The sequence below is a fragment of the Cygnus olor genome, chromosome Z, assembly GCF_009769625.2.
Source record: "Cygnus olor isolate bCygOlo1 chromosome Z, bCygOlo1.pri.v2, whole genome shotgun sequence".
NCBI lineage: Eukaryota > Metazoa > Chordata > Aves > Anseriformes > Anatidae > Cygnus > Cygnus olor.
The window spans coordinates 30,130,710-30,158,465 of NC_049198.1; the positions used below are offsets into that span (position 1 = coordinate 30,130,710).

Genomic DNA, 27,756 nt, shown 5'->3' on the forward strand with positions numbered 1-27,756 from the left:
AGGTGTGGGTTTTGAAGTTCTTTAGTTCCAGAGATTAGTCCAGTATTGCATAACAATAATAACCTCCTAACTAATGCAGCACAAAGTCAATCTCAGAATAAAATCTATTTTTTTTCAAATTTGTCTAATTTTATTGTCTGTGTAGTTTACTACCAGATATTTCTTGAATCAAGTAATTTGACCATCTTGCATAGTTCTGAATATGGTATTAGAAAGTCAGTGTTTTTATTCCAGGTAGTACTGATACTTGGAAATATTAACTATATCAAGCTTTTGTAAGAAGAAGGGCTAATGGATTGAGAGCACTCCTGTAACAGACTGGCTTAATAAAATGTATTGAGCCAAGGACACGGGAAACAATATGGGTACTTAGTAAAGGGCTTTCAGTTTCTGATTTAATGACTCTTAGTGCTCCACACTGATCTCTGTGTACCAGCTTCATATTCATTCTTACCTATTGTAACACTTCGTGGTACTTAGTTTTCTGTAAATCATTTTCTTTTATGAGTTGTTGAACATGTAAACGGATTAAATAGATATATATTTACCATTCTCTGAAAACCTTGACCACCATTGGAATGGGATTGTTGGATCTTTTTAAGGAACATTCTTGCCTTATATCCACAGTTGTCAGCATCTTAGCCATGATCAGTAGGGCAGTAAAACCACTTTGGGGATTAGTGAAATAATGTTTATTTTCCTAACTCTAGGGCATGGTCAGTTGTCTGAAGCAAGAGGAATATTAGTCATCATATTCTGTCAAGTCCTTCATTTGATTATCATTCTTTTCGAAACTGTAAGCCAGAAAACCTTACATTGTCCAGATCATTATGCCTTAATTTCTGTCTCTGCTTGAGTGGAAGGGAATTCTCTTGTCTTTGAATGGTCTTTTTTTTTTTTCCCCAAGACATTAGGAGTTTAAATTGAATTCAGTCTCTGTTTACACTGAGCCTTTCTGTTTATCTATTTTTTGTTTGTTTTGTTTTGGTAACTCATATTTTCCAGGAAGGGGTTCAGTTTTCCATGACTATTGACAGATGTTTCTCCAGGATCTTTAATGACAATGATGTATTTGTTGATAAGCTGGTACTTGCTAGAAGGAGCTTTGTTTCACATCAGTGAGTTTTTTTTTTTTCTGTATGACAGCCTTAGTCAACAGAAACACATTCAATTTCTTCCTAAAATGTATAGGAGTTGTTTAACCCTATTTTGAATGCGTACTTCATGCAATGAGTTTTCCTGTGGTTCAGCTACTCTTTCTTCGTTGTGGCAGGTAAAATATGTGATACTCTGGTTCCACTCTTTTAACTCTTACATTTTTGCAAGTTGTATATTTGAGTAATTTGAATAGTTGAGCGTTGCTCAACTTGCCAGTTGAGTACTCTGGTAGGATTTGAGGGGTGTGGTTCATAGGCCTGCAGGATCTTCTGTGTGAAGAACATGCTGGTGTCTAAACAGAAAAAATTTCATGGTATTTCCATGCAGCTTGTATGTATTAATGTATTAGAGGCTTCTGCTGTTTCTGCCTTGCTGTCATTTTATGTCCACCTCTTCTCCTACTTTCCCAAACCCAGACAACCTGTGTGTCACAAAGTCTGTGTTCTCAATGTGTCAACACAACTTTATTCTCAGCCATATTGTTTCAAGTGAAAAAAAAAAAAATCTGAAATGATCTGTTTATGGAGGATGCCCTGCTTGTCCTTGAAAAGAAGACTTTTAAGCTTTTTTAAAAAAAATTATGAAGTAATAAGGTAGTGGGAAAAGGAAAACATTGTATAAAATCCTTCTAAGATATTGGTGTAAGACAATTACTGAACAGGTTATATTTGGAAGCAGGTATCAATGTTCCTGTGCCTGAGGGGAAATTTCAAACAAATTTAAGATTCTAAATTGTTTTCTTATGGTACTACTTCATAGTTTGCAAGGATAAGTGGGCTAGAAGTATGTCTGCTGGATGAATTCCCCCAAAAGATAAGAAATTTGGTTTTTGCAGGATCGAAGCTGTTTTTGTTAGAAATAAAGGTTTTAGTACTTAAATACAATATGTATTTATATATGTAATAAAATTCTCATCTGGAAGCAATTTATTCATTTATTTATTTATTTGTAATCAGATTTTAAATCGTTTCATGTTCTGGCAATATTACTTGAAGAATTTCAAGTGGCAAGAGAAATGTAATAGTTAGAAGATACTAGGCAACCTTATTTACGACATGACATTGTTAAATAAGATTTTCATTATTGCTAGGGTGTTCAAGTTGTAAAAGCCCAATAAATAGAACAGAACCACTAAAAATACCATATTCACCAAACTTCTAATACTTGAAAACTTTGTCATCTGCCCTTATTTGAAAGCTGTGCAGTGCAATACCATCAAGTATGAATTTTTGTGTGCCAGATTAAACTGAAGCTGTAGCCACAAACTATATACAAATAATACCTTCTTACTTAGTAATTCTGTTCCTGTTTGAAGTATAACAAATCCTTCCTGCATAGTTGATCAACCAAAACATTCATCTGTTATTCTTTAACTCATGGTAGTGCTAAAAGGAAGTTTTCATGACATTAATTGAACAACTAATAATGAGAACAAATTAATGATGAGTAGTGGGCTACAAAGATCATTGCCTGCATATCTAATCATTGATTAGGTTTAGACTTCTAGTAGGGATTTTTGTGGAAAAATGCTCATATGGCATGTAGAGGTGCTAAAACCTACACAAATATAACGTAGAAGTTACTTAGGACACCATTTAATGCGCAATTAATTCAGCCATTAACTCTTCTGACTTTAAAAGATTTGAAGGTAGCTAGCTGTTTGCGATGATGCTTAAAGGACGATTCTTTAAGGCTACACTGCGTGCATAGAAGTTTGTTCTAATTGGATGCTCTTTGTTTGCATTGTTTCTGACAGGATTTCTTTTTATTTTTGCTTTTTTTCTTTTAATCACAATAATTACAATGCTCTATTGTTTAATTGGTATGGATTTAAACAATGATAGAATGTGGGATATCTACTATTTCTTTCCTTAGCATCTTTTATTAAGAGGTAAGCTACATAAATAGATCACTGGAAATTATTTGAATTTTATTATACTACCTATTCCAATACATGGTAGGATCATATCATCTTTTTTCATTAATGTTTTTCTGCCCTCTTTTCTTTTTGCTCTCCCTGATAGAATTGGGATTGTTAAGGAGAGCATTGAAATAAATGTGTTTTTAAGACACATGGGAAAATCATTCTCTTTTCCTCTGTTCAGTTTAGAAATAAAGTATACCATTTGGAGCTGGGAGCTGAAAATAAAATATATTCAAGTCTCAGTTCTAACTGTGGCTTGCCATGCGACCTTGACAAACAAGCCTGTCTGTATTCTGGTTTCTTTTCTATTGTCAGGAAGAAACATTAATATTTGCAAAGCATTCTGGAATTGCTGGGTGGTGCCTGGAACTGCAGATTTCTTCATTGTCTTTTGGAAGGCATATAGGTTTGCTAAATATTGTTTTGCTGTGCAGGAGTACAAATTAGTATTACTTTTTTTTTGAGACATAAACTCAATTTAAGAATCATATTGGCTAAAAAAATGATTCAGTTGATTGACAGTCTAGAATAAATCTGTATTAGGTGTTAATTCTTGTAGTTCTTATTTTCTCTGATAAGAGAGAGCAGTAAGATTATTGATACATAAACAAATCAGTGTTTTACTCAGCCTGCTATTTGACTCAGTGTTTACAGATGCTGCAAAATGTATGTCTAACAGATCTGGGGAATCTAATCTTGAAAAACAGAGCCAAGCTATCGCAGCTATTTATTACTTACCTTAGAGAAACTTAATGAATATAATGGTGCTTTGCATGCTTCATGTCAGACTTGACCACAGCTATTCTCTCTAATAGGAATTTCATTGCTGTCTTCTCCTTCCTCCTGGCAGAAATCACTATGTACTGTGATTTAACAGTAATTAATTTGCTGTTTTAAACATCTCTTAATACAGTATTCTAGATGCTAAGAGATGAAATCTGAGAAAATGTATCCTTATCATGACGTTAGAACATCTTTAAAATGTTTAGAGAAAAGTTGCTTTCTAAACTTAAAAAAACCCCATATTTTTATTAATATAAGTGAGAGTCATCTACCCTATTTTTTTGTGTTGTTCTTCAGAAGCAACACTTGAATGTCTAAAAGTGTTAAGACTTTAGATGAGTCTTAGTATTTAATTTTCAATGTGATCTACCTGTGAACATGATCAGGTGTAGATGCAACTATAATTATTCATAGTGGCAGCTAGTTCTGGAGCTCTGTAAAATTCAAATTGCTGTTAAAAATACTCGTCTGTTTATATTACTGTGTGTCTTCAAATATTGTCAAATCTTAAAATGATTTTAAAAAAATAATCTGAAATTCCAGATAAAATTTGACTTATTGGAACAACTAGTGACAATAATAGTCATATACAGATATATCAATTGTGTTAGGAAATGGTCTTAAACCATCCAGTGAAGGTAGCAGTTTATTTTAGCCAATAAACAGCCCCCCAGGACAGCAGGAAAAGTTCTTATTCCCTGACTTGTATACTAATGTCAGGTGTGTATATGTGTCAGTCTTCCCAGGACCCCCTTAAATATGCAATATGTGGAGTACTAATCTGAGCATTTCCCCAGGTGGAATTGATAGAGTCAATTTTCTTTAGAGTTTATTGGGAATAGAGCACTTTATTACTAGATTTACCATTTTACTGACTTCTTACATACAATATGTTATGACTCTTGCTCTGCTGTAACTACAGAGCTAAGGATATAGAATCACGGAATCAGAGGGGAGGGACACCTCCCACCAGACCAGGTTGCTCAAAGCCCTGTCCAGCCTGGTCTTGAACACCTCCAGGGATGGGGCATCCACAGCTCCTCTGGGCAGCCTGTGCCAGTGCCTCAACACCCTCTGAGTGAAGAATTTCTTCCTAATACGTAATCTAAATCTACCCTTTTTTAGTTTAAAGCCATTACTCCTTGTCCTATCACTACACAAAGAGTCCTTCTGCTTTCTTGTAGTATATCTATATACAGGATATATATATGTGTTAAGAATTTCTGTGCTTGGGTCATTTGTGTATTCCTTTTTTATGCGTGATAGTAGTAAATTTTCTGAACATAAATCAATGATAATGGATTGCCCAGAGAAATTGTGGACATCCCGTCCCTAGAGGTGTTCAAGGCCTGGTTGGATGGGGCCCTGGGCAACCTGATCTAGTGGGTGGCATCTCTGCCCCTGGAAGGGGGGATTGAAACTGGATGGTCTTTAAGGTCCCTTTCAACCCAAACCATTCTGTGATTTTATGATCATGTCTGTGGAATTTATATAATGAAGATTAGAAATAACATTGTAGTGCACCTGCTTTAGCTACCCCACAACTACAGTTTATTGTTTATAATGCATTTTATAGTATATAAACATTATTGTGCAGACTGCATTCATACCTGAAGAGATATTTTGCGTAATTCTGGTCTTCCACAGATATAAATTAATTTCTTTACAGTAATTTTTATCTTCAAAGGGTCAGAATTCTTCCTGTTTAAAATACAGACATTGTGGGGTAGTTTAAGTTAGTGGTTAGTTGCCTTTATCTTCTGGATCTGAGGAAATGTAGTCAAAATATAAAAGGAAAGGAAGCAGTGCAGAGTAAGAGAAGGATGGTGTGAGGGCAATGACACACAGCAGAGGGACACTTCAGGCACAGGGTTGCTGTAGGCATTGGGAATGGACAGAGAAGTGGATCTTACAAAGAGAGGAGAACAATTTTGGAAATACAGAATAAAAAGCTAATGATTAAATCTTCCAAGAGTAGAGTCAGGAAGTACAGGAGTAAAGGGTTTACAGTAATAGGAAACACAAAGGTAGTGTAGTCGTGAAAACTTGATTGCATTTCCCCTATGTTTAAAAGAAAACAAAACACAACAGCAGAGAACCTTAAACAGGCATCATTCCACTGTTTTAGTTGTACTTGACAGGGTTGAGCCTTGTTGACAATGATGCTCAGTTTTCACAGCACCCAACGCGACAGTACTGCAACAATCCTGCTTTTGTCACCAGACTGGATTGATGGGTGTAAAAACTTGAAAAGTGAGAATGCTGCCCTGTATATTAATCTGTTGTTCTGGATGACAACTTGAAAGTAGAGTTCCAGATAGCCTGTAAAATTACTGAAGCTATAATTATATAAAGCTCCCTCCCTCCTCTCTCTGTGCGTAGAAATATCTTTGTCCTCACCTTATACCTATCTTCGACAAGTTCTTTGGATCATAGGCTGGTGTTTAGCTTCCATTTTGAATTCCTTTGGTCATCTCATCTGCATGCCTAACTCATACTTTATTTAGTCATTTCTGGGTCATGAAAGCTAAGAAAGAGTATAATTAGAAAGGCAGTATTGACAGATAAGATAAGCAAAAAGGAGGGCTGGGAAGTGGGGAGGTGGGGTATGTGAAAGGAGATGGGCTTCCTTCAGTGGTTTCCTGGCAGTCTTTCTGTTGTCAGGGCTTCAGTGGAATGCTGATACTGTGGAGGAAAACTGATGTATTTTTGCAATGGCTTCTGACACTGGTGGAATCAATTCTACATTTTTATATTTTGAGTATCAGTTGTTTTTGTGTGTGTGTGTGTGTAGGAATGTGTAGGTGGCATTATGTGTAAGTGGAAAATAAATTGGAAATAGGAATCAAGAAAAAAACATAGTTTGTAATGCATTATTTAAATACTGAACTATTTTTAAAATATTGCAGGCTATTTGGTTATGCGTAAATGAATACAAATAATGATTTTATTAGAAATATTTTGTTCTCTTATTTACCTAAATCATCATGGAATGTATAAAAATAAAGAGAGTGGTGATTTGAATTTGTATTTTTGTTGGTTATGACTGGATGTGACAGAGAACTGAGCATATTCCCTGTTACTTACTCAAGGATGGTTTGTTTTATTGCAGTTTGCACAGATGGCTAACTGATACCAAAGGTTTCTGCAGTGGTGCCTATAAGTTCCCAGAAGGTCGGTGTGAAAACATATCACCGACTGGTTCTGCAGCACAGAACAATACTTGCTACTAGGATTTATTAAATCCAGTCCTCCAAACAAGCAATACCTGTCCAGCACTTGTTCTACACATACAGCTAGTCCACAGGAAGCAGCTCTAGTTGCAGCACCAATAAATTGAAGTTTATGAAAATATCTTTTATACATTTTTTGGAACATTATTCATGTAAGGTACTGCAAGACGAGTAGCTTACAGGAGGTGAAATAGTCTGTTAAAAGTGCAGTTGAAGTGATGGGAAGATGAAAGTGATGGGAAGATGAATATGAATTAAATAAAATGTATCTAATAAATACATCGTTGCATATGTACCTTGAAGAAAGCTTTAATCATTATAAACACTTTAGAAAAGTATGTGAAAAAAAGTATGTGAAAAGAAATACCTCGATTAGACTATTTTCAGAGTATGTTTTTGGATTGGGATTTATATAGGATATAAAGGTTACTTTCCTCATTCTGCTTATGTGTTAGTTTGTTACATGATTTGTAGATATCCATTCTCCTTTTATGAAGAAGAGAATTTTTCTTCATTTCTCTTGACTTATTCTCAGAGGTGCTGTCCCACAGGTATATAAAGATTTTACGTACAGTTTGCAAATTGCAACATTTTTTTTTCCCCTGAAATGATTACACAAAGTAAAGGAATAAATCTAGCCTAAGAATGAACTATCATTCTTTAAATTAATACCTCGAGTGAATTTTAACTAAAGTAGATTTCTGTTGTAATGAAAATCACATTTTAATTAAGAAAATGCTATACTGAGTATGAAATGTTACAGTGCGATGTCCAACAGCTTCCAGCTACTTAAGCTTAATGTGTTAAATATTATAACACTCCTCACCTTCTTCTAGTCAAATAATATACATTGTCTATTTATTTTCTGCTGCAGTAAAACATAACCTCTACAGCATTAATATTTTTGATAGTTTAAGAAATTCCATGTGATTCTGTTTGAGAGAGTTTAATATTAATGGTAGAGTATTAGACCCTTAAGATGTGTACTCAATTCTTAATGACATAAAATGTTTTTAAGAGCTTTTTTTGAGCTACTAGTGTAGATGTTAGTAAGTCAAAATACTGCTGGTCAAAACAGGAATCCTGCTATTATCTTAGTAAGGGCAATTAGGGGAAAAATCCCCATATTTTAAAAGGTGCTTGATTCTCTGTCAAACATGCATAAATCTAGAAGCTTGGTGTATTCATTTCAATTTGTCTGAATTAGAGCCCCAAATGGGAAGAACTTAATTTTTTAAATACAAAAGTTACTCTTTTTCCATTCACAAATAACATTTATTTGGAAAAAAATATATATTTTGGCTGAGCATCTCTCTCCGAGGTAGTTTTCACTCATTACAAATATATATCATGTTTGGTTATAGCATTTAGTTATAGTTGCTGATACATTTTTCTTCCAATTCAGTGCTATAAAAGTCTGCAGTTACTAATAAAAGTCATTTGAATTGCTTACCTCCAAGCTGAGAGAATAAATAATAATAATAATAATAATGATGATGATGATTATGTTGGAGATGTTAATTCTAAGGCCAAAAGACAGAGAGGGTTCTAGTCCCTTAATTTCTTTGATTGTTGTACTAATCTTTGATTGAAGAATATGTATCAGACTGATTATACTGAATATAGAAAATAATTCCTTGCATTGAATAGAATGGGATCCCAACCAACATAACTGCATGTTACATGCTTTTTTGCGTAGTAAGCATACATTATTGGTGAATAATATTTTATCTACATGAAGGGCTGCGTTAGGTATGCTGTGTAGTACCTGATGATCTCTCACGTCTATCAATGCATTTCAGTCTTGACTAGGATGTTCTAAACTTACCCATTTTGTCATTCTATTGTGAATCTGCCACCAAACAGCTGCTGAATGGTGGAGATAACTCCTATAGCACTTACATTTGGTGGACAGTGGCATGGGACAAACTATGTTTGTGTGCTTACTGGGGTGGGTTATTGTTCTTTTTGTTATTTTATAGAAATAGTGACTTGTAATTTTTTTTTCTAATTGTTCTGATTATATGATTTTACTAGTCTAGCAACTTTGATTTTGCATTTACTCTTAAAAATATTACATGCTTCTAAAATTGTCATCCATTAAAGTAGTAAGTGTTTTAGTGGCATGTCCCTGTGCCTATGTCACTAGAGACTTCTCCATCAGAATGACATTTAGTTTTGCTTTGGAGAGAGAAGCTTTCAGTCACCCTTTTCTCTCTGAAGCAGGAAGCCATGTAACTGTCAGTCAAATGAGACATGAGAAAAGAACATTGCCCCGTCAAGAAGAACCCAAGAAACACTCCTGCAGATTATTTGTCAAAGCTACTGTTTTTTTTCTTTTTTTTTCTCCTGACGTAATTTAGGGAAAAATAGCAGAAATGGTTTTCAGATCATAACTGCTTTCACTGTGTAACACGATACCTCTGAGTATTTACAGCCTTTAGTGCCTAGAAGGTTATCTTCTGTGTTTTCTATATTTTCAGGGTAGCAATAGTAGAGTTGAGCATGATGGCTGCTTCTCTTTAACTTTTTACTCAGAGGTATGTATTTTTAGAAGTTTAAAAACTTCTAAAAAAAAAAGTCAGTGGTACTCGTAGTATCTGATTGCTCTTTTTAAATCACTTGAAATAATACTGTTAGAAACTGGTGGAAATTAGTCAAACCTTACTGAAAGACAGAAATTCTGTGCATCATTTGGACATAATTTATTTTGAGTCTTTTCATATGTTATTATCACAGAATCATAGAATACACCATAGAATGTATTTTTTCTTGATGAATTTTCTTCTTTTGACTTAAATAATGTTTTTTTTTCCAGACTGTCAGAAGCCTTGATGTCTAACAGCAAAAACAGTAATCCTTTTAATTTTTACTTAAAAAAAAATAATCTAATATGTGTGTAGAAATCTGTCTTGAAATTGAAAGGATTTTATGCTTAAATAAAGAGAAAATGGAGTATCTCTTGTCCTATGTTACAAATTCTATTTTTAAAAGTGAAAAATATTATAGTGGACTGTATCTGCAGCTTTCCACTGTCCAGATATCTCAATTCCTTTCCCTTTACTGCTCATTCTGATTGATCAGGGTACTTTATGAATGAGACACTGTTTCAAATAATGTTACGTCTTTTTGCAGAATGTGTGTATATGTACATGTGTACAAGTTATTTGAAAAAAGAAAATTCTAGGCAGATACTCTTGGTTAAAACTGTCATAAAATGCAGCTGCTTAAAGCTACAATTTCATTTTTTTTTCTTCTTTCTACTCAATCTTCCATTAGAGGGCAGTATTATGGAAATGCAGCATATTGATGTTGGCATTCGGATGAGTTACTACAGCCTTCTTGTTAGGTGAACGTGGGACTTAATTGACAGTAAAATTGTGAACATGAATTAAAAAAATGTAATTTTAAACTGATAACATTACTATTCTTTGAGTATTTTTTATTTGTTATAAATTGAACCATTTATTTCTTTAGAAAAATTAAAGTTTGTAAAAATTATCTTAAAAATTTAGTTTAGAACTTTCTGATCCATTATGTCAGATTCTGCTAAAACTGTGTCTATTGCAGTGGTAGTAACTGCCTTTCCAGCAAAAATCAGACTGCTGTGTAGTTCTAATATTTGTATGGAGTCAGAGGAGTTGAGAAAGTTTTTTTCTGGCATCTGTTGAAGTAGGGTTTTGATGCTAGCTTTGTGATTGGCTCTGGTCTGCGGGTTGTACAGGGCTTCACAATAGTTGTGTGAGTCCCTACATATGTAAGTGCAGTAGTGATAGACTTCATTGGGACAGTGCTCTGATTTGTTCTGATTACAATAGTCAGGTAGGATCTGATAGGAAATGTGTGGAATGAAGCTGTGATGATAGCATCAAATATGGATATGGCATACCTCATCTCGTTTTGTGTCCCTGGAGACCCTAGGCATCGCTATTCAGAAACTCAGTCCATTTTGAGTTCAAAATGTGGAGGAAACTATCCAGTGGAAAGTGTCATACATAATAAACATCATTAATGCATATGTAATGAACATCATGTAAATTCAGAAACGTGCCATGGAACTATGCATTTAATAATAAATAAATAAATAAAAGTATTCCAAAGCCAGGAAGAAGAATGGAATTACCTTCTGAAGAAAGAAAACAATATCCATTTGGCATAACAGTTTCAAATAATGAAATACTAAGTTTATTTGTATGCCTAAGATTAGAAAGTCAGTCAATAAAATAGTTCTACCTGGAGGCTGGGCCTCATCTGATGTTAAATAAAAAATAAGTCCTTGTGGTGACGGAAATTTATTTTTAATGACTGTGTTTGCAGCATTTTTAAAGACTGTGTTTGCAGCAACTTTCCATGAAGTCATTACTATATTATTTCAGTTCTGTTCTAGCTTTTGCCTTCATGTTTTCCTGTTTAACCTTTTTTGAAGATACTGAAAATGAAGCAAGCATTTTAATACTTCTCAGATTCCTTGTGTTCATTTTACTGCTTATGCTTTCAGAGCGGAAGAAGGGTAGTTTAGAAATGGTAGGAGGAAAGAGTAGGCAAAGGAATTTGCATCTAGCATACTGAAAGCAAGCTAATAGAATGCTAGCATTCAGTCACAAGTGTTTCAATTTTTCTATGAGTAAACACCCTCTTTATCACCCCTTTTGATCTAACTGTGGCAGACCTATGCATTTACCATTTTTTGTATATACCTATTTACCTGAAGTAAAACATCTTCTCAGTTTTGCCCCTTGAGTCATTTAGCTAAAGCACTAACTTCTTTAAAAGTTTTTCCACTTAAGAATCTCTTTTTTTTAGCCAGTCAGTTTGCTTTTAATCTGAATAGTTTAGGTACCACAGGCATATTGTTTTATTTATTGCAGTCTCCTAATAAGTAGGTATTTTGGAGTATTAGGTACAGTAACTTTAGTGTTAAAATCATCTCTTAGCATTTACAGTAATTCCATGAAGAATCCTATGGATTTTCACAATCATTGTTCAGTGTTAATTCAATTACTCTAAAATATGCCACTCATATGCAGAATTTGTAAAGGAAAACAGTATGAAAATAGTTTGGTCAGGGACCAAAACAAAGTTGATGAAGGAAGACCTGAATGAGATTTTAGGGTGGACATTGCACAGAATGGCAGATTACAGGTTCATAACACTCTTCCTGACTGTAAAACGTAGTGTTCCAAAGTGTCTACTCCCGTCTCTTGCTTGTCCTTTCCTCTTTGTAAGAAAACCTGAATAAAACTGAGACTTGGTATGGTACTTGTGCGCATCTCCTAATTGTCAAATTTTTCTTTAGAAGAGGTATAAAAGTTAGAACTCTATAAATGCCTGCAAAGGCCTTTGGGACAGGTGGATACTACATGCATAATTTTTAAGAAGAAAATTATGATGCTACTGAATATATATGCAGTCTTTGGGTTCAACATATTACACTTAAAATTATCAAGAACAGTTAATAGATCTAAAATAAATGCTATTGTTTCTTTTTGGTCTTAATTTTGAGAGTTAATAAAACAATGGAGTATCCATAAGTACCTCTGTGGAATCCTGAAATGTCACATATGTTGAGATAGCATCTTCTCTTGAACACTCCTTACCTGCAGAAGAAGTGAGGAAGATGGAAAAGAAGAAAGTTTTGATTGAAGTAGAGTTGGTTTTCAGTTGTGGGATTTTTATTCTGGATTTTCTTTACGGCAAACTGTGGCGCATTACATAACTTGTCACTTAAAAATTCCTGTATTCTCTTTCAGTGCACCTGCAGGAAAGACATGGTAACAATATCCATGGACATTTTTGTGAGGAAGTTTCAACCAGACAGATACCAGCTGTGGAAACAAGGCAAAGATTTATATACCATAGATCATACAAAACCTACTCCTGAATCAACACCTGAAGTAAAGATCTGGCAGCAAAGAAGAAAGAAAAAGAACCTTCCCAAGTGGTATTTGTTTCTTTATTCTTCATTTAGTTGTTTTCAATATGAAGTCAATTTCCTTTTTGCTTCCTCTGTGCTCCTTTCTCTGAAATTCTATTTTAATTAATTTACTTAGATAAAGTGCTTTTTTTTTCTTTAAGATGGATGTGGGGACAAGTAAGTCCTTCAGAGTGGCTGAGTGAAAAGTTCATTCTTAGCTTACAAGTTGTATGCATAGCTGAAGTTAATGAGTATGGAGATCATCAAAACACATTCCAGTGTGGTGTTTAGAATCTTTCTTTAGTAAAGATTATTACTGAAAAATTTTCAGTGGATGGTTGCCATTGTTTCTAGTGACTTCTGCAAACAAAAGACAGAGGAGAAGTCGCTTCACAGTTGGGATGGAGATTAAATTGGAAAAACATGTCATGAAGCTGTGGCAGAATCCCAACAGCTGTGTTTAGTCTCTAGCATCAGTCTTAGTCCTCACTGCCATCTAGCTCCATGGAGATATCACTGCTTATGTGGCAGACTCACAGTGTAGCAGCCAAAACACTTCTGCATCTAACACAGGCCAATGAGAGATCAGAATTTGGCATAAGGAGAGTCTAAATCCCAGTTGTTTATGCTGACACCACTAACAAAAATAGGAGAAAAAAATTTCAGTTTGTCACTTGAAGCTGTCAAATCCTCGATCTATTAAAGCAGTTTCATAGCAGGATCTGTTTCGTTCATGTGTGCATGATTTTTTTTTTACATTGCAAAATTTTGTTTGTGCACTACTGCTTTCATATTTTGATTCTACTTAACATGATCTTTATGGATTTTCTTTTTCATTATCTAACAATGATCTACTTAGCTTCCAGCCTAGAGTGTACTGTTTTATTGGTATCTAGTTTCTGGGGAGAGAAGCATACTGGGTTAAAAACAGTGTTTTTTAAGATCTTTTTCCTCCTTCAAATTGCTTTACAATATAGTTACCTTTCTGATTTGCTCTTAAACTGGGAATTCTTCATTTTCTTAGTGAATGAATTTGTTTCTTGAAGAAGACAGTAGGAAAGTCAACCTCTAAAGAAGAGAATCAACTCCAATTGTAGAGGAAAAATATAGTTGAAGAATATAACATCGTTTTTTTTCTGGGGTTTCTAACAATAGTTTGTGGGATAGAATGAGTGAATCATTCCTCACATCTGGTGAAGAAGCTGGAAGAGACAGTTTCTTAATGCATGTATGATACTAACTGAAACAGAGAGTGAGAGAGAGAAATTTTATTGATTAGGTAATTTGACTTACAGTAAATTTCACTGTACGGAGTAACTGCAAGTTTACACTCCAATGCAGTTTTAACTAAAGACTTTAAAAATGTATTGAAAGTTTTAGCATGGGAACACATGGTGTGATTCCATGCACTGAGCTGAGCTAATAAACACAATTCCCATGCTTTTTTAATTCTTCAGTTGGCTTTTATTCAACCATGGTAAAAATGCATATTGTGAAGGAAGGATGAAATGTTTACTCAGCTTAATTTCTACTGTAATGTGTTGATTGGCAGGGGGGTTGGAACTAGGTGATCTATGAGGTCCCTTCCAACCCAAGCCATTCTGTGATTCTACGATTCTATGATTGAAATTGTGATCATTTTGATTATGAGAATAATACAAGTGCCAAAAGAGGGAAAACAGAAGAAATACCATGTATGGGAATTTTCATGAATATAGCGACATGCAGAGCTTAAGTTCGATGTTTGTGGCTGAAATACTTTGCTACAGTAGAACTGCATGTAAACAGTAATTAGGCTGGCTGTTGTGGATGGATGGCCGTGTGTCATACTTTGGCAAATTTTTTTGAATTACTATTTTGTAGAAATACTATTTCTAATATTACTTTGTAGAGATTGCCTTGAAAGGTGTACATTAGATGACACATGATAAAAGGGAAGGGGTAGCAAAATGTTTTTTCTGGAGGTGTTTAGAGTCTAAGTTCCTGCCGTAGTTGGGAATTAATCACTACCATGTCATCAGTTTTGGAACCTGATGTGTGATTTGTTGTTCACAAACTTGTGAGGGAGGGGAGGTCTAGGTTGGACATTAGGAGAAATCTCTTTACTGAAAGAGTTGTGTGGCATTGGAATAGACTGCCCAGGGAAGTGGTTGAGTCACCATCCATGGAGGTCTTCAAGAAATGTGCAGATGCAGAACTTAGTAGCATGGTTTAGTGGTGGACTTGTCAGTACTAGGTTAAAGGTTGGACTAGTTGATCTTAGAGGTCTTTTCCAACCTGAACAAATCTATGATTCTATGAAGCAGGTAAACATCATCTTCTCCTGTATTACATGGTTGAATTTGAAACTGGACTCCAGTCTGCTGTTACCCTTAGCCTGAGCGCATAAATAACAAACCAGTTTCTCAAAGTGGCTAACATCTCTCTTGCTTCAACCTCTTTCTTCTGATTCTGAGGGTGCAAAAACTCTAGACTATTTCAACTTTGATTTTTAAAAAGCATTATCAAATGTATTGTTTGATATAGTAGTCATTCGAAATATTTGGTGACTAGAATTTTTTATTTATTCAGGTACTTGTTTATGTTAATATGTATATAAAAATTTATATGGTGTGTAAACAGACCATGTTTTATAAGGGTATTCAGACTACTATTGTACTGGCATTGGTGCTTGGAAATATGACCTGGTCTTAGTGCATTTGAGAATGTTTTATCTTCATTACTTTCATAAGGGCTAGTCTCTTTCATGTTCAAAAAGATGGTTCATCAAAAAGCTAGTTTGGATGCTGATTAAGTAATAGTTAAGCTTATTTTACTTTTACAGTTTAAGTTTTGTCATAGAATATTGATAAAAGGTTAAAAGGTCAAAATGAATCATTAACCTATCACATAATAAATTGTAAACACCATCTCAATACAAAAAGATGAAAAATTCTTTTTTTTTTCTTTCTTCTGACTTTAAGCAGGTAAAAGGGACATATATATATTCTTAGACATTTTATCTTATCCAAGACAGACATTCTACTCTGACAGCAGTATCTCTTATAACAGCTTCCAGCACACCAGATCTCGATCTAAAAAGCTTAAAACTCCAGAGGACAAGAGACTGTCTGCTGTCGTAACTAGTGCAGAAATCATAGCGACTGAAGCAGCTACTGATGACTTCAAGGTCAATGAAAAACGACGAGAAAAAGTGAGACGACTAAGTGCAGGAGTGCCTTCTGGGGAAGAAGAAAACAGTGGTAGAATGCAGCTGGATCAACATTTATTGGATAATGCCAAGGGTGCAGGTGAGATAAGGACTGATGGTTTTTCACCTGTAAGTTGTAGAGTGTTGATACTCTAATGTTATAAATTAGTGGATATTAAAGCAATGTACAACCCTAAGTAGCATACTAAAAATGTGTACTTACAAAGTTATTCAGAGAAGATTGATTCAGTAAGAGTGAATGACCAAATTAATATTCTGAACTGAGAGTAACGTCAGCTAAACTGTTTTAGTCAAGTGTGCAAAAAGGATGATTCTTTTAAATTATACTTCTTCAATTGACTATACAAAATTGACTATACAGTTGGCTATACAAAAAAAATAAGTGGGAAGTGGTATGGAAACTCTCAATGACGCAAACGTTATAGAACATATATGCTTCCAATATGCTACATGCAGAATACTGCATATTAAAAGTGGTCATACTTGTGCAAAAATGCTCTGAGACTGAAGAGTTGTAATTTTCCCTTGTTTTGTCTGATAATGCAAGTTACAAAGGCTTTTTCAAGTGAAGGATGTTTCTTTTTTTTTCCCCCACAATGATTTTATAATTTTATGTTTGGTCCATTCTGGAACTTATTCCTTCTGTTACCATTGAATTTCATTGTAATTCAGGTATAGTTTCACATTCTTGTTCAGAAAGGCAAACTACAGTCTTAACTTTAGGTTTGGGAACAGTCCCACAGATTTAAAATTTGATTGTACATACAGAGACTCTTTCCCTGATTTTGAATGGTATTAGTTGTGTTGGAGGTGGTAAAAACCAGGATTGAACCTCATAAAGATACCAAAGTGCTAATTCCAAAATGGAAGCTGAGAATTTCTTTCTTAAATTTAGGTGTTGCTCTATTAAAGCCTTTCCAGGTCTAGTCTAGTCTAAAAAACTTCACCTCCCCCCCCTCCCCCCTTTTGAGGTGCTATTCCTTTACAGCTTCCTCCAGCTTTATCAGAGGTTTGGAGCGTTCATGACCACGGATAAGCTAGTGTTATTCAGAGACCTGACTTCATGTGCTCCTTGACAAGAGAAGGAAAAGCAGAGAAGAGTGGAGCACTGTCCTTTCCTTTGTGCTATGGAGGGGTGGTTCCTAGACCTTTGCAGAGGAAAGGACCTTTTTTGATATGACACTAGAAGCGACGGTATTCACATAGGAGCCAGTGGTTTGTCCTGTGTCATCTCCATCTAGTACAGTCATTACGCTACATAAGGGCAGTAGTCTTCATACACAGAGGTTCTGTTTTGGTATCGGATGGGCTTTATATTACTAAATCTTATAAACACTTGACCTGACAAAGTAATTTTTCAGAAAAGCACATTCATATAACCACTGTAAAGAAAAGTACCTCAGAGACCATTTTCTGTAATGCCTTGGAAGTGCTGCTGAACCAATATTCACTGTGATGTGTGGCAGTGGAGTTCTTTAAAAGCATGCTTTTTGGGTCAGCTCTCCAGCCTATTGTGTCTGGAAAACTGCCTAGAAAATATGGAAACCTGTTGAAACATCCACAGATAAAGAATTTCAACAAAATCCACAAATTCACCCTTCAGCATCACTGAAATACAGAATTATGGTAATTGCAGAACTATAAATTTATGCTAATTGCCTTTCATTTTTAGACCAGTGCTGTTTTCAGAATATTCTTGGTATCTATTTGAAATATATTTTCCTAATTATAAACCATTAGTTGATGTTTATTTTCATTTGTAAAACTGGCATAATAGGTATAAATGCAGGGTATAAAGCTCAATATACCAACCTTTTATATTGTTGTGTTTTTTTTCTAGCCAGTATAAAGTGCATGTGGGCTGTCAGACTAAATGAATATTGATTATTTTGAATGACTTAAAACTGTTGTAATTCAAACACAAAATACCCATTAAAAGATTAAAGCTATATTTCACACTCCAAACTCAAAATTTTACATTGAATATATTCTGTGGTCAAAACTGTTCTCCACTTTTATGCATGTCCTTCTAACGCCTACTTTTTCTGTGTGACTCCTTAATGAGGAACTATGTTTTGTATTTGAATAACTCATATTGTTTTGAAATGAAATGCACTAATATAAAGTGAGATTTATTAACAAATCATATTTTTGATCCACAGGAAGCATCCTTTCAGACTCGTTTTCCAGTCCTGTTCCTGCACTAGAGAAAACAAAAATCAAAGATGAAGACAGGGCAGATTCCAATGACTCTGTCATTACATCTGAAGATTCAGTGGCCTGTGTGCCCATTTCTGATGACTGTAGAAAAGAAGAGAGTTTGAAATCTCAGTATCAGTCTGTGTCACCCATACCATTCCAAAAGTCACAGGAACATACTTCTGAAGTGGAAAACCCAGGTAAAGAGGAAAATGTCTCTGTAGAGGATGATGTCAGTGACCTAGAAAGCTGTGGAAGTATCTTGGAACATGGAGAAGTGCCTGTTGCGAAAAAGGATGAAGAAGATGGCATGGAAACATCCAGTGTATGTGAAGCAAATTTTCATCATTATATTAATATATTCCTGATTTAATGAAATGTGAACAAACATGTTCCTAGTGAGAACTGATATCCATATTAAAGCAGTTAAGAATATGCATGATTTTAATCTCGTGCTAATTTGAGCATGTTCTGAAGTGTTCAGGCAACAGTGGGAATTCAGATCCAAAAGCAGAATGTTTTTGGAACTTACTTGTTGACGTATTTTTCATCTGATTTTAGATTTCTACTAATCTCATTCTGTATCTGTGAATCTGATCTGTCAGTCACTACTCTCAAGCTATTCCCATGTTCACTGCCTGTCAGTATTAACACAGCTACCAGCTTTAATTATTGCTACTGACCTGAAATACAAATTATTACAGAAGCACAGAATGGTTTAGGTTAGAAGGGACCTCTGGAGGTCATCTGGTCTAATCCATCTGCTCAAGCAGGGACACCTAGAGCAAATATTGCACAGGACCATGTCCAGATGGCTTTTGAGGATATCCAATGAGGGAGACTCCACAGCCTCTCTGGACTACCTGCTCCAGTGCTCTGTTAGCCACACAGTAGAGAAGTGCTTCCTGATGTTTAGATGGAACCTCTTGTGGTCCTGTTTGTGCCCATTGCCTCTTGTCCTGGCACAGGGCACCACAGAAAACAGCATGGCTCCATCCTCTTTGCATCCTCCCTTCAGGTATTTATACACATTAGTAAGATTTGCCCTGAACCTTCTCTTCTCCTGGCTGAACAGCTCCAGCTCCGTCAGCCTTTCCTTGTATGAGAAGTGCTCTAGTCCCTTGATCATTGTGGTGGCCCTCTGCTGGACTCTTTCCAGTATGTCCAGGTCTCTCTTGTACTAGGGGCCCAGAACTGGACATAGAACTCCAGGTGCAGCCTCACCAATGCTGAGAAGAGCGGAAGGATCACCTCTCTCAACCTGCTGGTGATACTTTGCCTGACGCAGCCAAGAATACCTTTAGCTTTTGTAGCAGCAAGGGCACATGACTGGCTCATGTTCAACTTGGCATCCACCAGGAGTCCCATGTGGTTTTCTGCCAAGCTGCTTTCCAGCTGGGTGGCCCCCAGCATGTGCTGGTGCCTGGGTTTGTTCCTCTCCAGGTGCAGGTATCTGCACTTCTCCTTGTTGGACTTCATGAGATTCTTAGCCCACCTCTCCAGCCTGTTGAGGTCCCTCTGGGTGGCTGCATGGCCCTCTGATGAGCCAGCCACTCCCCATAAGTTTTGTGTCAACTGCAATTAGAGATGAGTGCTGTATTTGGTATCATGTATCTGTGTTTCAAAAAAGGTGTTTGTTTTTTTTTTTTTGACCCATTTTTATGTGGAAGTATACTTCTCTATACGTTTCTATATATGAAAGTATCTGGCAAAAGGGCTGGAGCTTTGTCCTATGAGGAGAGGCTGAGGACACTTACATTGTCCAGTCTGGAGAAAAGGAGGCTGAAAGGTGACCCCATTGCTCTCTACAAGTGCCTGAGGAGGTGAGCTTAGTGGGAGGTGCTGGTCTCTTCTCCCTGGTCACTAATGACAGGATGTGTGGGAATGGCACAAAGCTGTGCCAGAGGAGGTTCAGACTGGATATTAGGAAACATTTCTGTACTGTGAGGGTGGTCAAACATTGAAACAGCCTTCCTAGAGAGTTGGTGGGTGCCCTGTGCCTGTCAGCATTCAAGAAGCGTTTGTACAATGCCCTCAATAATATGCTTTAATTTTTAATTAGCCCTGAGAGGTCACGCAGTTGGACTTGTTGATCTTTGTAGGAAGAACTTCCAGATGAACTAAAATGTTCTATTCTTTCTATTCTGTTCTATTCTACTGATGTTACTCCGCTCTGAAGGGTGGGCAGCTTTGATTTTAGGAAGCAGATTGAAAAATGAAAAGCTGTAGTGGTAGTGACAGAAGCTAAGTTTGGCAAATTCCCAGTTTGGTAGAGAGAGAGCAGGCAGCCTACTGCCAGATTGCCAGACTTGATGGGAATTAGATTTTGGAGGTGTAAGTAAAATCACACTGACCATTTCACAGGCACAAAGTGTGCACTTAAGATTTTTTTTTCTGTTTTGGGAGTTTTAATAAATGTGTGTTGGAGATTCTGTTAAACTCTTTCAGTGCCTCTCAGCAATTTATGTATCACATATCACATAACAGGCTTCAGCTATTCTTCGTTATAATTGCTTGCTCTTTCATGTGTTTTTGTTATAACTTCTTACAAGTGCGTTGCACAAATGCAATTAAAGAGGCAGATCTTTCCCTTTTTAATTTGTTGGTAACTTCTAGATCATAAACCTGTATGATGCTTTAACCTCATCTTCTTCCCTCAGCTTATCACAGTAAATACTATCTCATTTTGTAATTTCCTTCACACTTAACAGAAGTAATTTTCAACCCTCAAAGCATTCAAGGGGCACATGTGTAACTTGTTGGGTTGCTTTCCAGGTATCGAGGAGCAAAGTTAGGTGGTCCATAGAAATCATGTGAGACTGTTCTCAACTTTTTGTCAGTACACTTGTGCTTCCTCTACTCCTGAATCTCCAGTTGTGACCAGCGACTGATTTACTTTGTGATATCCCCCATGGCACCCAAATCTGGAATTGGGAATGCTGCACTTCTAGAGATTGCAGCATGGCTTTAGTTCTTGAAGCTTGGCTAACTTCAAGCTGAAAGTACATAAGGGTGTTTGAGGGAGGAAAGAGTTTCCTCATATCCCAGTGTGTTAATCCTATGTCAGTAGTCTTAATTTCTTGTCTCAACTCCAGATTTATTTTTTTTTAATTTCCAAGGGATAGCGTTTCCTTAGGTATTTAGCGTTCTGTCACACATGAAGTCAGTGGATTGCTGCCACATTTTCCAAAACACAGTTGGTGGCTACATTATATTTCTAGCTCTCCAGAACTGTTTGGGCTGTTCTTTCTCTCAAACATCACCTGAACAAACCAGGATTTATGCTCTGTAAGTTTGGAAGGACTGTAGAAACCTACACGTCAAATAATTAATGTGTGCAAAAGATTGCTTTTTCTTAGTTAAAGATTGTATTTTGCATTAGAGACAAATATTTTATTGTTACACTGAAGGTACCTTGGGCACCCTGATAATACATGCAAAACTGGTATCTGTACTCATTTATAGGAGACTGGATTTGTTCATCAAAATTAGCTGCAGAATTCCATGCTAAATTAGTTATGATTTTCCTTTTCAGTCAGCAGAAGCTGAAAGAAAGAAAATAGCTAAAAGTTGGCGACATCCACTAAATAAACCCCCAGCTAGATCTCCAATGACTTTGGTTAAACAGCAAGCAACTAGCGATGAAGGTGAGTGTACTGTTTAGTAATTTCTTCTGTTAGTCTTATGTAAACAGCGTAGGGTTATTGCATAAAAGGCATTCAGTGTGGCCTCTGAATCCACATCATATACTTTTGTACTGTTTTCACGCAAATTCTTCTAAAAACAGTGGGTCTATCATTGCAAAAACCTCCAAGCAATAAGTCGTTTAAAATGCATGCGTTCACAAATCAAATCTTCCTTGTTAGAACTCAGAGCAACTGTGTTTAAGACCAAGTGTTTCATTGCGTAAACATAGATAAAAATGACACAAAAATCTTTTGAATACAGACCTTAGTTGTAAATCATAATCCCCTTTGCTGATTTAAATCTACTTTTTCCTGGTCTTTTCGATAGAAGTTCGACATTTTGTAGTCAGTCTTTTAAGTCACTGTAGTTCTCATTCAAAAAAAAAATAAATGCTACTGACTTCTGGGCATAGGCAATGTCTTGATTTCCAGGTTTTTGCTTAGGTTCATACTGAAATAATGAACTTCTGTCATTCTGTCATTTTGATAAATCAGTTTTTCTCTGTCGTTTTAGAAGTCATTAAAAAGATGATTTTGAACATATCCCCTCTACATTTCTCCTATCTCTAGATATGGTTCTAACTATATCTAATGAGTAGTTTGCAAGAGGTTACAAATAAGGTTTACAGTTTCACAAACGTAAAAAGAGGTGGAAGAACATAGCTCTGTTTTTAGATGTTGTGAAAAAGACCTTTCGAGTATTAGAAAGAAACAAAAGGCCTCATATCAATTTCTCTGGATGAACAATTCTTTAGATATTTTATTAGAGCAGTTTTCTGTTCTCTTCTAAGAGCCAGAAGACAACTGGAAACAGGGTAAAGTCCTGTCTGAGAGTGTGTAAGACTGAGCTTCTGATGTGGCATTTAGATACTTACAGTATATATATTTTGACTGTTGTGCTGAGTAGTGACCACAAAATTCCACTGTTTAACTGTTTAATTGCATAAATTAGAAACCTGATGTTAGGCAATAATTTATTTTATGCTTCTCTGTGTTGTCACTATAAATTGCAGGTATTATATACTATATGATAACTTCGGGAACTTCAAGGGATGGAATGAAGTAGGAATTAAGAAAAAGAAGCAAGTCCATAAGTAATGACAATAAAGAACATTAATATATTAAACAGAGTTCTGTACACAATAAATATGTGAATAATTCTACAGCCATTAAATTTAGTGCTCTGGAACTAGATACCATAGGGATCCAAAAAGTTAGAATAATACTCAGAACTTCACGGATGCTCTTTATTTGGGAACATCCATGAGTGCTTTAACACCAGAGAGCCTCTATCTTGTTTGAACAGGCTACAAAAGCTAAAAAGTTTACCCAGGGTAGGGACTTGCTTTTCTGAAGTAAACAGAAAGAGAAACTTTGCTTTACCATGCATGCACATATACAGCCAGCCAAACTGGATGAATAAAGCTACTTTATTCTATCAGATGTGACTGGTGAAGTTTATTGAACTGTGCATCAAAACTATCCATCAAAATGGAAAACAAATACATAACTTGTTCATATTGCCTCAGTGTTTTAGTTCTCTAATTCACAGTTCTTTTTTCCAGTACTGTACACCAGAATCCCTTTAGTTAGCAGAACTGTAGATTGGTCATCATGCTCCCTTTACCATTTTGATACTCTATAATACAGAATGGACCTAATATCGCATCAAAGGTTGGCTACAGGTCTCATTCCAGCATTGTTGTATGTGTCAGTGTTTACCTGTGCTTTGTACCTGTATTTTGTTTAGTGCTCTCATTTTATACTTTAAGTGGTATAGGAGTCTTGCTGGGTTTCTTTTCTCAGTTGTTATGGCTAGTTAATGGTCACTGTTTCATACAGCTGCAAATAGACTTTCATGGCTTCTTAGAAAAAGAGCATGTCTATTAATTGATTCTTCTTCTTGTAACGAAAGAATATTTTAGCTAGCATCAGTTTAGGCATTGTTGAGCTGGGTGCTGTAATTTTAGCTGGTTCCTCATCAATACATCTCTGTCCTTGTTCCAGGCCTAAAATCATTGATTTGCTTCTTCTTTATCAGTAGTTCGAGAGAACCATAATCTCTCTCTTTTTTTTATCTGAACCTCAGTTTTGCAAGACCGGATACTTCAATTAGCTGTTAAGCATCTTCCTGAAAATTAGAGACGGCTTAGGCCCATGATCTGTATCACATATGGATATGTTTGGATACCTTGAGGGCTAGACAGAGCATATTTCAGAAAGTATTATGGTAATTTGCACAAGAAGGATGATATTAATATTAAGGTTCAGCTAGTAAAGTAATTAAAGATCTAAATATGTGGTAGTTTGTAGTGAAATTTCTCTTTTTTAATTAGAGATTAGAGTGCTTTTGCTTGCTGATGCTTTTTTAACATTAGCTATGTTAAAAAATAGTCTAAAATTGACACTTAAGCATGAATTGTCTGTGATATAATCCGGCCAGATGATGATGTGATTACACTAGTTTATTAATCTAAATAATTTGTTTGTTGGCCTCCTGATGTCTTAATTTTATGTGAAAGTAGCAGCATCCCAACAGGAAGCCATATACCATTAAATACTTTCCAGTCTTTCCTCTTTACATGATGATTGTCCTTCTAGTAGATAAGGATATATTTTTGATAAGAAGGAAAAAGCTGTTTTAGAATCATTTCAATTACCTATTAAGCACCCATCTGCTTATTGACTGAAGGAAGTAATTAAGAGTTATATTGGACGTGGCAGTTACTGGTATTTTCTGGCTGGTACTGGAGCCTGATATTATTTTCATGCATCTGCTTCTCTCTGTGATCTAATTTATCAGCATGCTTTTGTGAGAACACCAGAAGAGAGACAATAGATTTTGGTGAAAAAAATGTTTACATCCAAGACAGAGATTGAAGAACTGCTTGGAGAGACTGGCAAACTGATGCCTCATTAGCTTTCCTGGTGCATGCTGACATGCGAGTTAGAGATCTGTGGCTAGATGGAAGCCAGTCAAAGGAGATTTTTCTGATTGTGTTCCAGAATGTTTGTTGTCAGATATCAGGGGAGTAATCAGTATCAATGTACTAACGATTATATCCCCCTTTATGAACGTGCTTCATCCGTATTCTGGAGTTTACCAGAAATGTAGTTCAGCACATATACTTAACTCAGTTCTTGTTCTCTGTGGTTTCTGGACAGAAATGATGCCAGTTAGGCTGATACTGCAGTCTCTTGGAACCGTAACTGTTGATTTAATCTGTTCTATCCTTCTACAAGGAGGAATATGTGCATTGATACACTGATTTATATTTTAGTTTATCTGGGTTCAATCAATTCATAAATGCAAACAAAATGGAGGAAGGAGAAGAAGAAATGAGCTAGTGCTGTTACGGAAAATTAAAAAATTAGGGCTTTACAGTTCATCTGCAAATCATGTCATTTTAGTTGGATAGTCTGTTTTGTAGCCATTTCTAATACAGATAATTTATATTCAAATTAATATATTTGAAGTCCTTCACATACTATCTATGCTTCTAATAGGAAGTTTCTGCAAATAGAGGTGATCAGAGACTGTTAATATGAAGGCAGCATTCTTTGAAACAGTCAGACATTTGCTATCATATTTAACAGCATGCTTAAATCTTCACCAAGACTTTCTGGATTTTCTATTAATAGAGTCCTTTGGCAGATTTTTTTTTTTTTTTTTTTGTACAGGATTGCTTTGACATTAAATTTTGTATTTTCTTGTTATCTCTGCATATGCTTCTTTATGTGCATGTTTCCTTGTGATCTGAATGTTTCTTTGACAGGAAGGATTGGGTTAATTGTTTCTTTGTGGTCTATTGCTGTCATATTTTTTTTAAATCTTTCTTATTTTTCCCCCCTTGAAGTCTCTCCCTATGTATATCTGATGTCTGACTATCCCTTATTATTTTATTTTTTATTTTTTGTGGAATTAATTCCTAAAGGTTTGAACAATGAGAAATACAGGGGACTGGGGAATCAGTTCCAGAAATTATAGCTCAGGCTGCCAGTTTAGAAAAATAAGTGCAGCAGTACAGTGTGAGTTGTATGTCACAGTCAAAATACTAATATCTTTTATGTAATGAACCTTGGTTTTATCATCAATGCTGGTATATTAGCTTGTGGTAATATTATTCTTCTGTATGTAATGCAGTTATATTTCTGCTCACTTAAGCAGTAAAAAAGCAAATTCAGCAGAAGGAGCAAGTATACTGACTTTGGATGCACACTGATTGCTCCCAGGGATTACTTTGCAGCAATATTTGGGCATGCAACATTAGAAACTGTTTCTAGATTCAAGCTGGCTAAAATTTTACACTGCCCTAAATGATATAATAACGGTCTATAGATTTAGTTTAGTGTAGGTTTCTTTGCGTACAGCCTTTAGTATTTCAAGTATGAATCAGAAATTCAAAGCCATTTTGCTTTCCTTACTTTGTAATATAATAAAGAGAGAAAGCTATTGTGAATAGAAAGAGTAGCTTGGTCAAGAGTTTAACTTATTAGTAAAAATGGCTAGTTCTAAAGCTGTAGTTTTCCTTCTGCTATAACATGAAATAAAATTCATTCACTTTTAATGTTCACTGTCAGCATCCTGTGAGATGTGCCTGAGCTGAAATGAGTAGTCAGGTTATATAAGGCATGTTCAGTAATGTCATAGGTAGGTTAAACATGCTGAAAAAGGGCAAAATTACACTTCTAGATGTAATTATATTTCGTTTGCTTTGGAGCTTAGAATAGCAGACTTCACTTGAGGATTCTTAAGACAAAAATGTTAACCCTTAACCCTTTTTCTGATGTTACTTCAGAGGTAGAGGGGAAGTTGCTAACTAATTGATAAAGGCATGTTTATTGTTGCCACACTAGTATAGTGTAATTTGCAGTGCTTTCACTCCCATACTGTATTGATCTTGGTTTTAAGTAGAAATTAACTTCTTTAAAAATACATTGCTCTTATGTGGGCTTGGAGGTAATTAAGTAAAGAATTTGCATTTTCCATTCTTCAGAAGCTAGTGTTGAAAGAGACTAGCATTATTGCAAATCTACAACTGCATCACTATTGTAGAAAAATTGTTTTCTGTCCATTCCTCTGTACCTACTTTGCTTCTGATTTGCTTAAATTCGATTTCTAGAATTGACTGTCATACTGAAGAAAAAGTTCTAGCATTTATATAGTGTGTGGTATCCTTAAGACTCAGAATTTTACAAAATTGCGGCAGAATTTTAGTAGCTATTTAGAAAAGGGAGGTTTTGAAAGGTCAAAGATAAGCTTTTGCTGAGTGTCGGTTACTCTTGTCAAGCTAGCAGCTGACCTCCAGAAATGGCAAGAACTGACAACTCTTATTATAGCCACGGGTGGCTCTTGTCCCTTGACATCTTTCACGAGCAGAGATAATCTGCCTCACATTGGTCACACATTAATGCCAGGACCATTATTTTGACTGAAGAAGGAAATACAAACCAGTTCCTCTAACCTTTATCCATTATTTGCTGGACGGTGGTGTACGTAGTGTTCATTAATACCCATTGTCCCACAGATGAACCTTACAACTCTAATTGAACAGTTTTCTGAGCTTTAAAATGTACTTTACAACTCGAAGGAGTGGGTAGAATGGCAATCTTAGATTAAGAGGCACGTATAATTTCTTGTTACTAAG

General features: G+C 35.6%; 1 protein-coding gene across 8 annotated transcripts in view; it reads left to right on the forward strand.

The window, feature by feature from the left end:
- KDM4C (lysine demethylase 4C) overlaps window positions 1-27,756 on the forward strand; it is a 293,255-nt gene that overhangs the window by 147,680 nt on the left and 117,819 nt on the right. For 6 of the 8 annotated variants that reach the window (XM_040541823.1, XM_040541820.1, XM_040541821.1 and 3 more), the window contains 4 exons: window positions 12,849-13,039; window positions 16,064-16,302; window positions 18,386-18,747; window positions 21,958-22,069. In XM_040541823.1, the coding sequence (XP_040397757.1) occupies window positions 12,849-13,039; window positions 16,064-16,302; window positions 18,386-18,747; window positions 21,958-22,069 (904 nt within the window). Of the gene's footprint in view, window positions 1-6,977; window positions 7,378-12,848; window positions 13,040-16,063; window positions 16,303-18,385; window positions 18,748-21,957; window positions 22,070-24,911; window positions 25,554-27,756 lie in introns of those variants that run through there. The other 2 variants (XM_040541826.1, XM_040541829.1) reach the window with 2 other exon arrangements.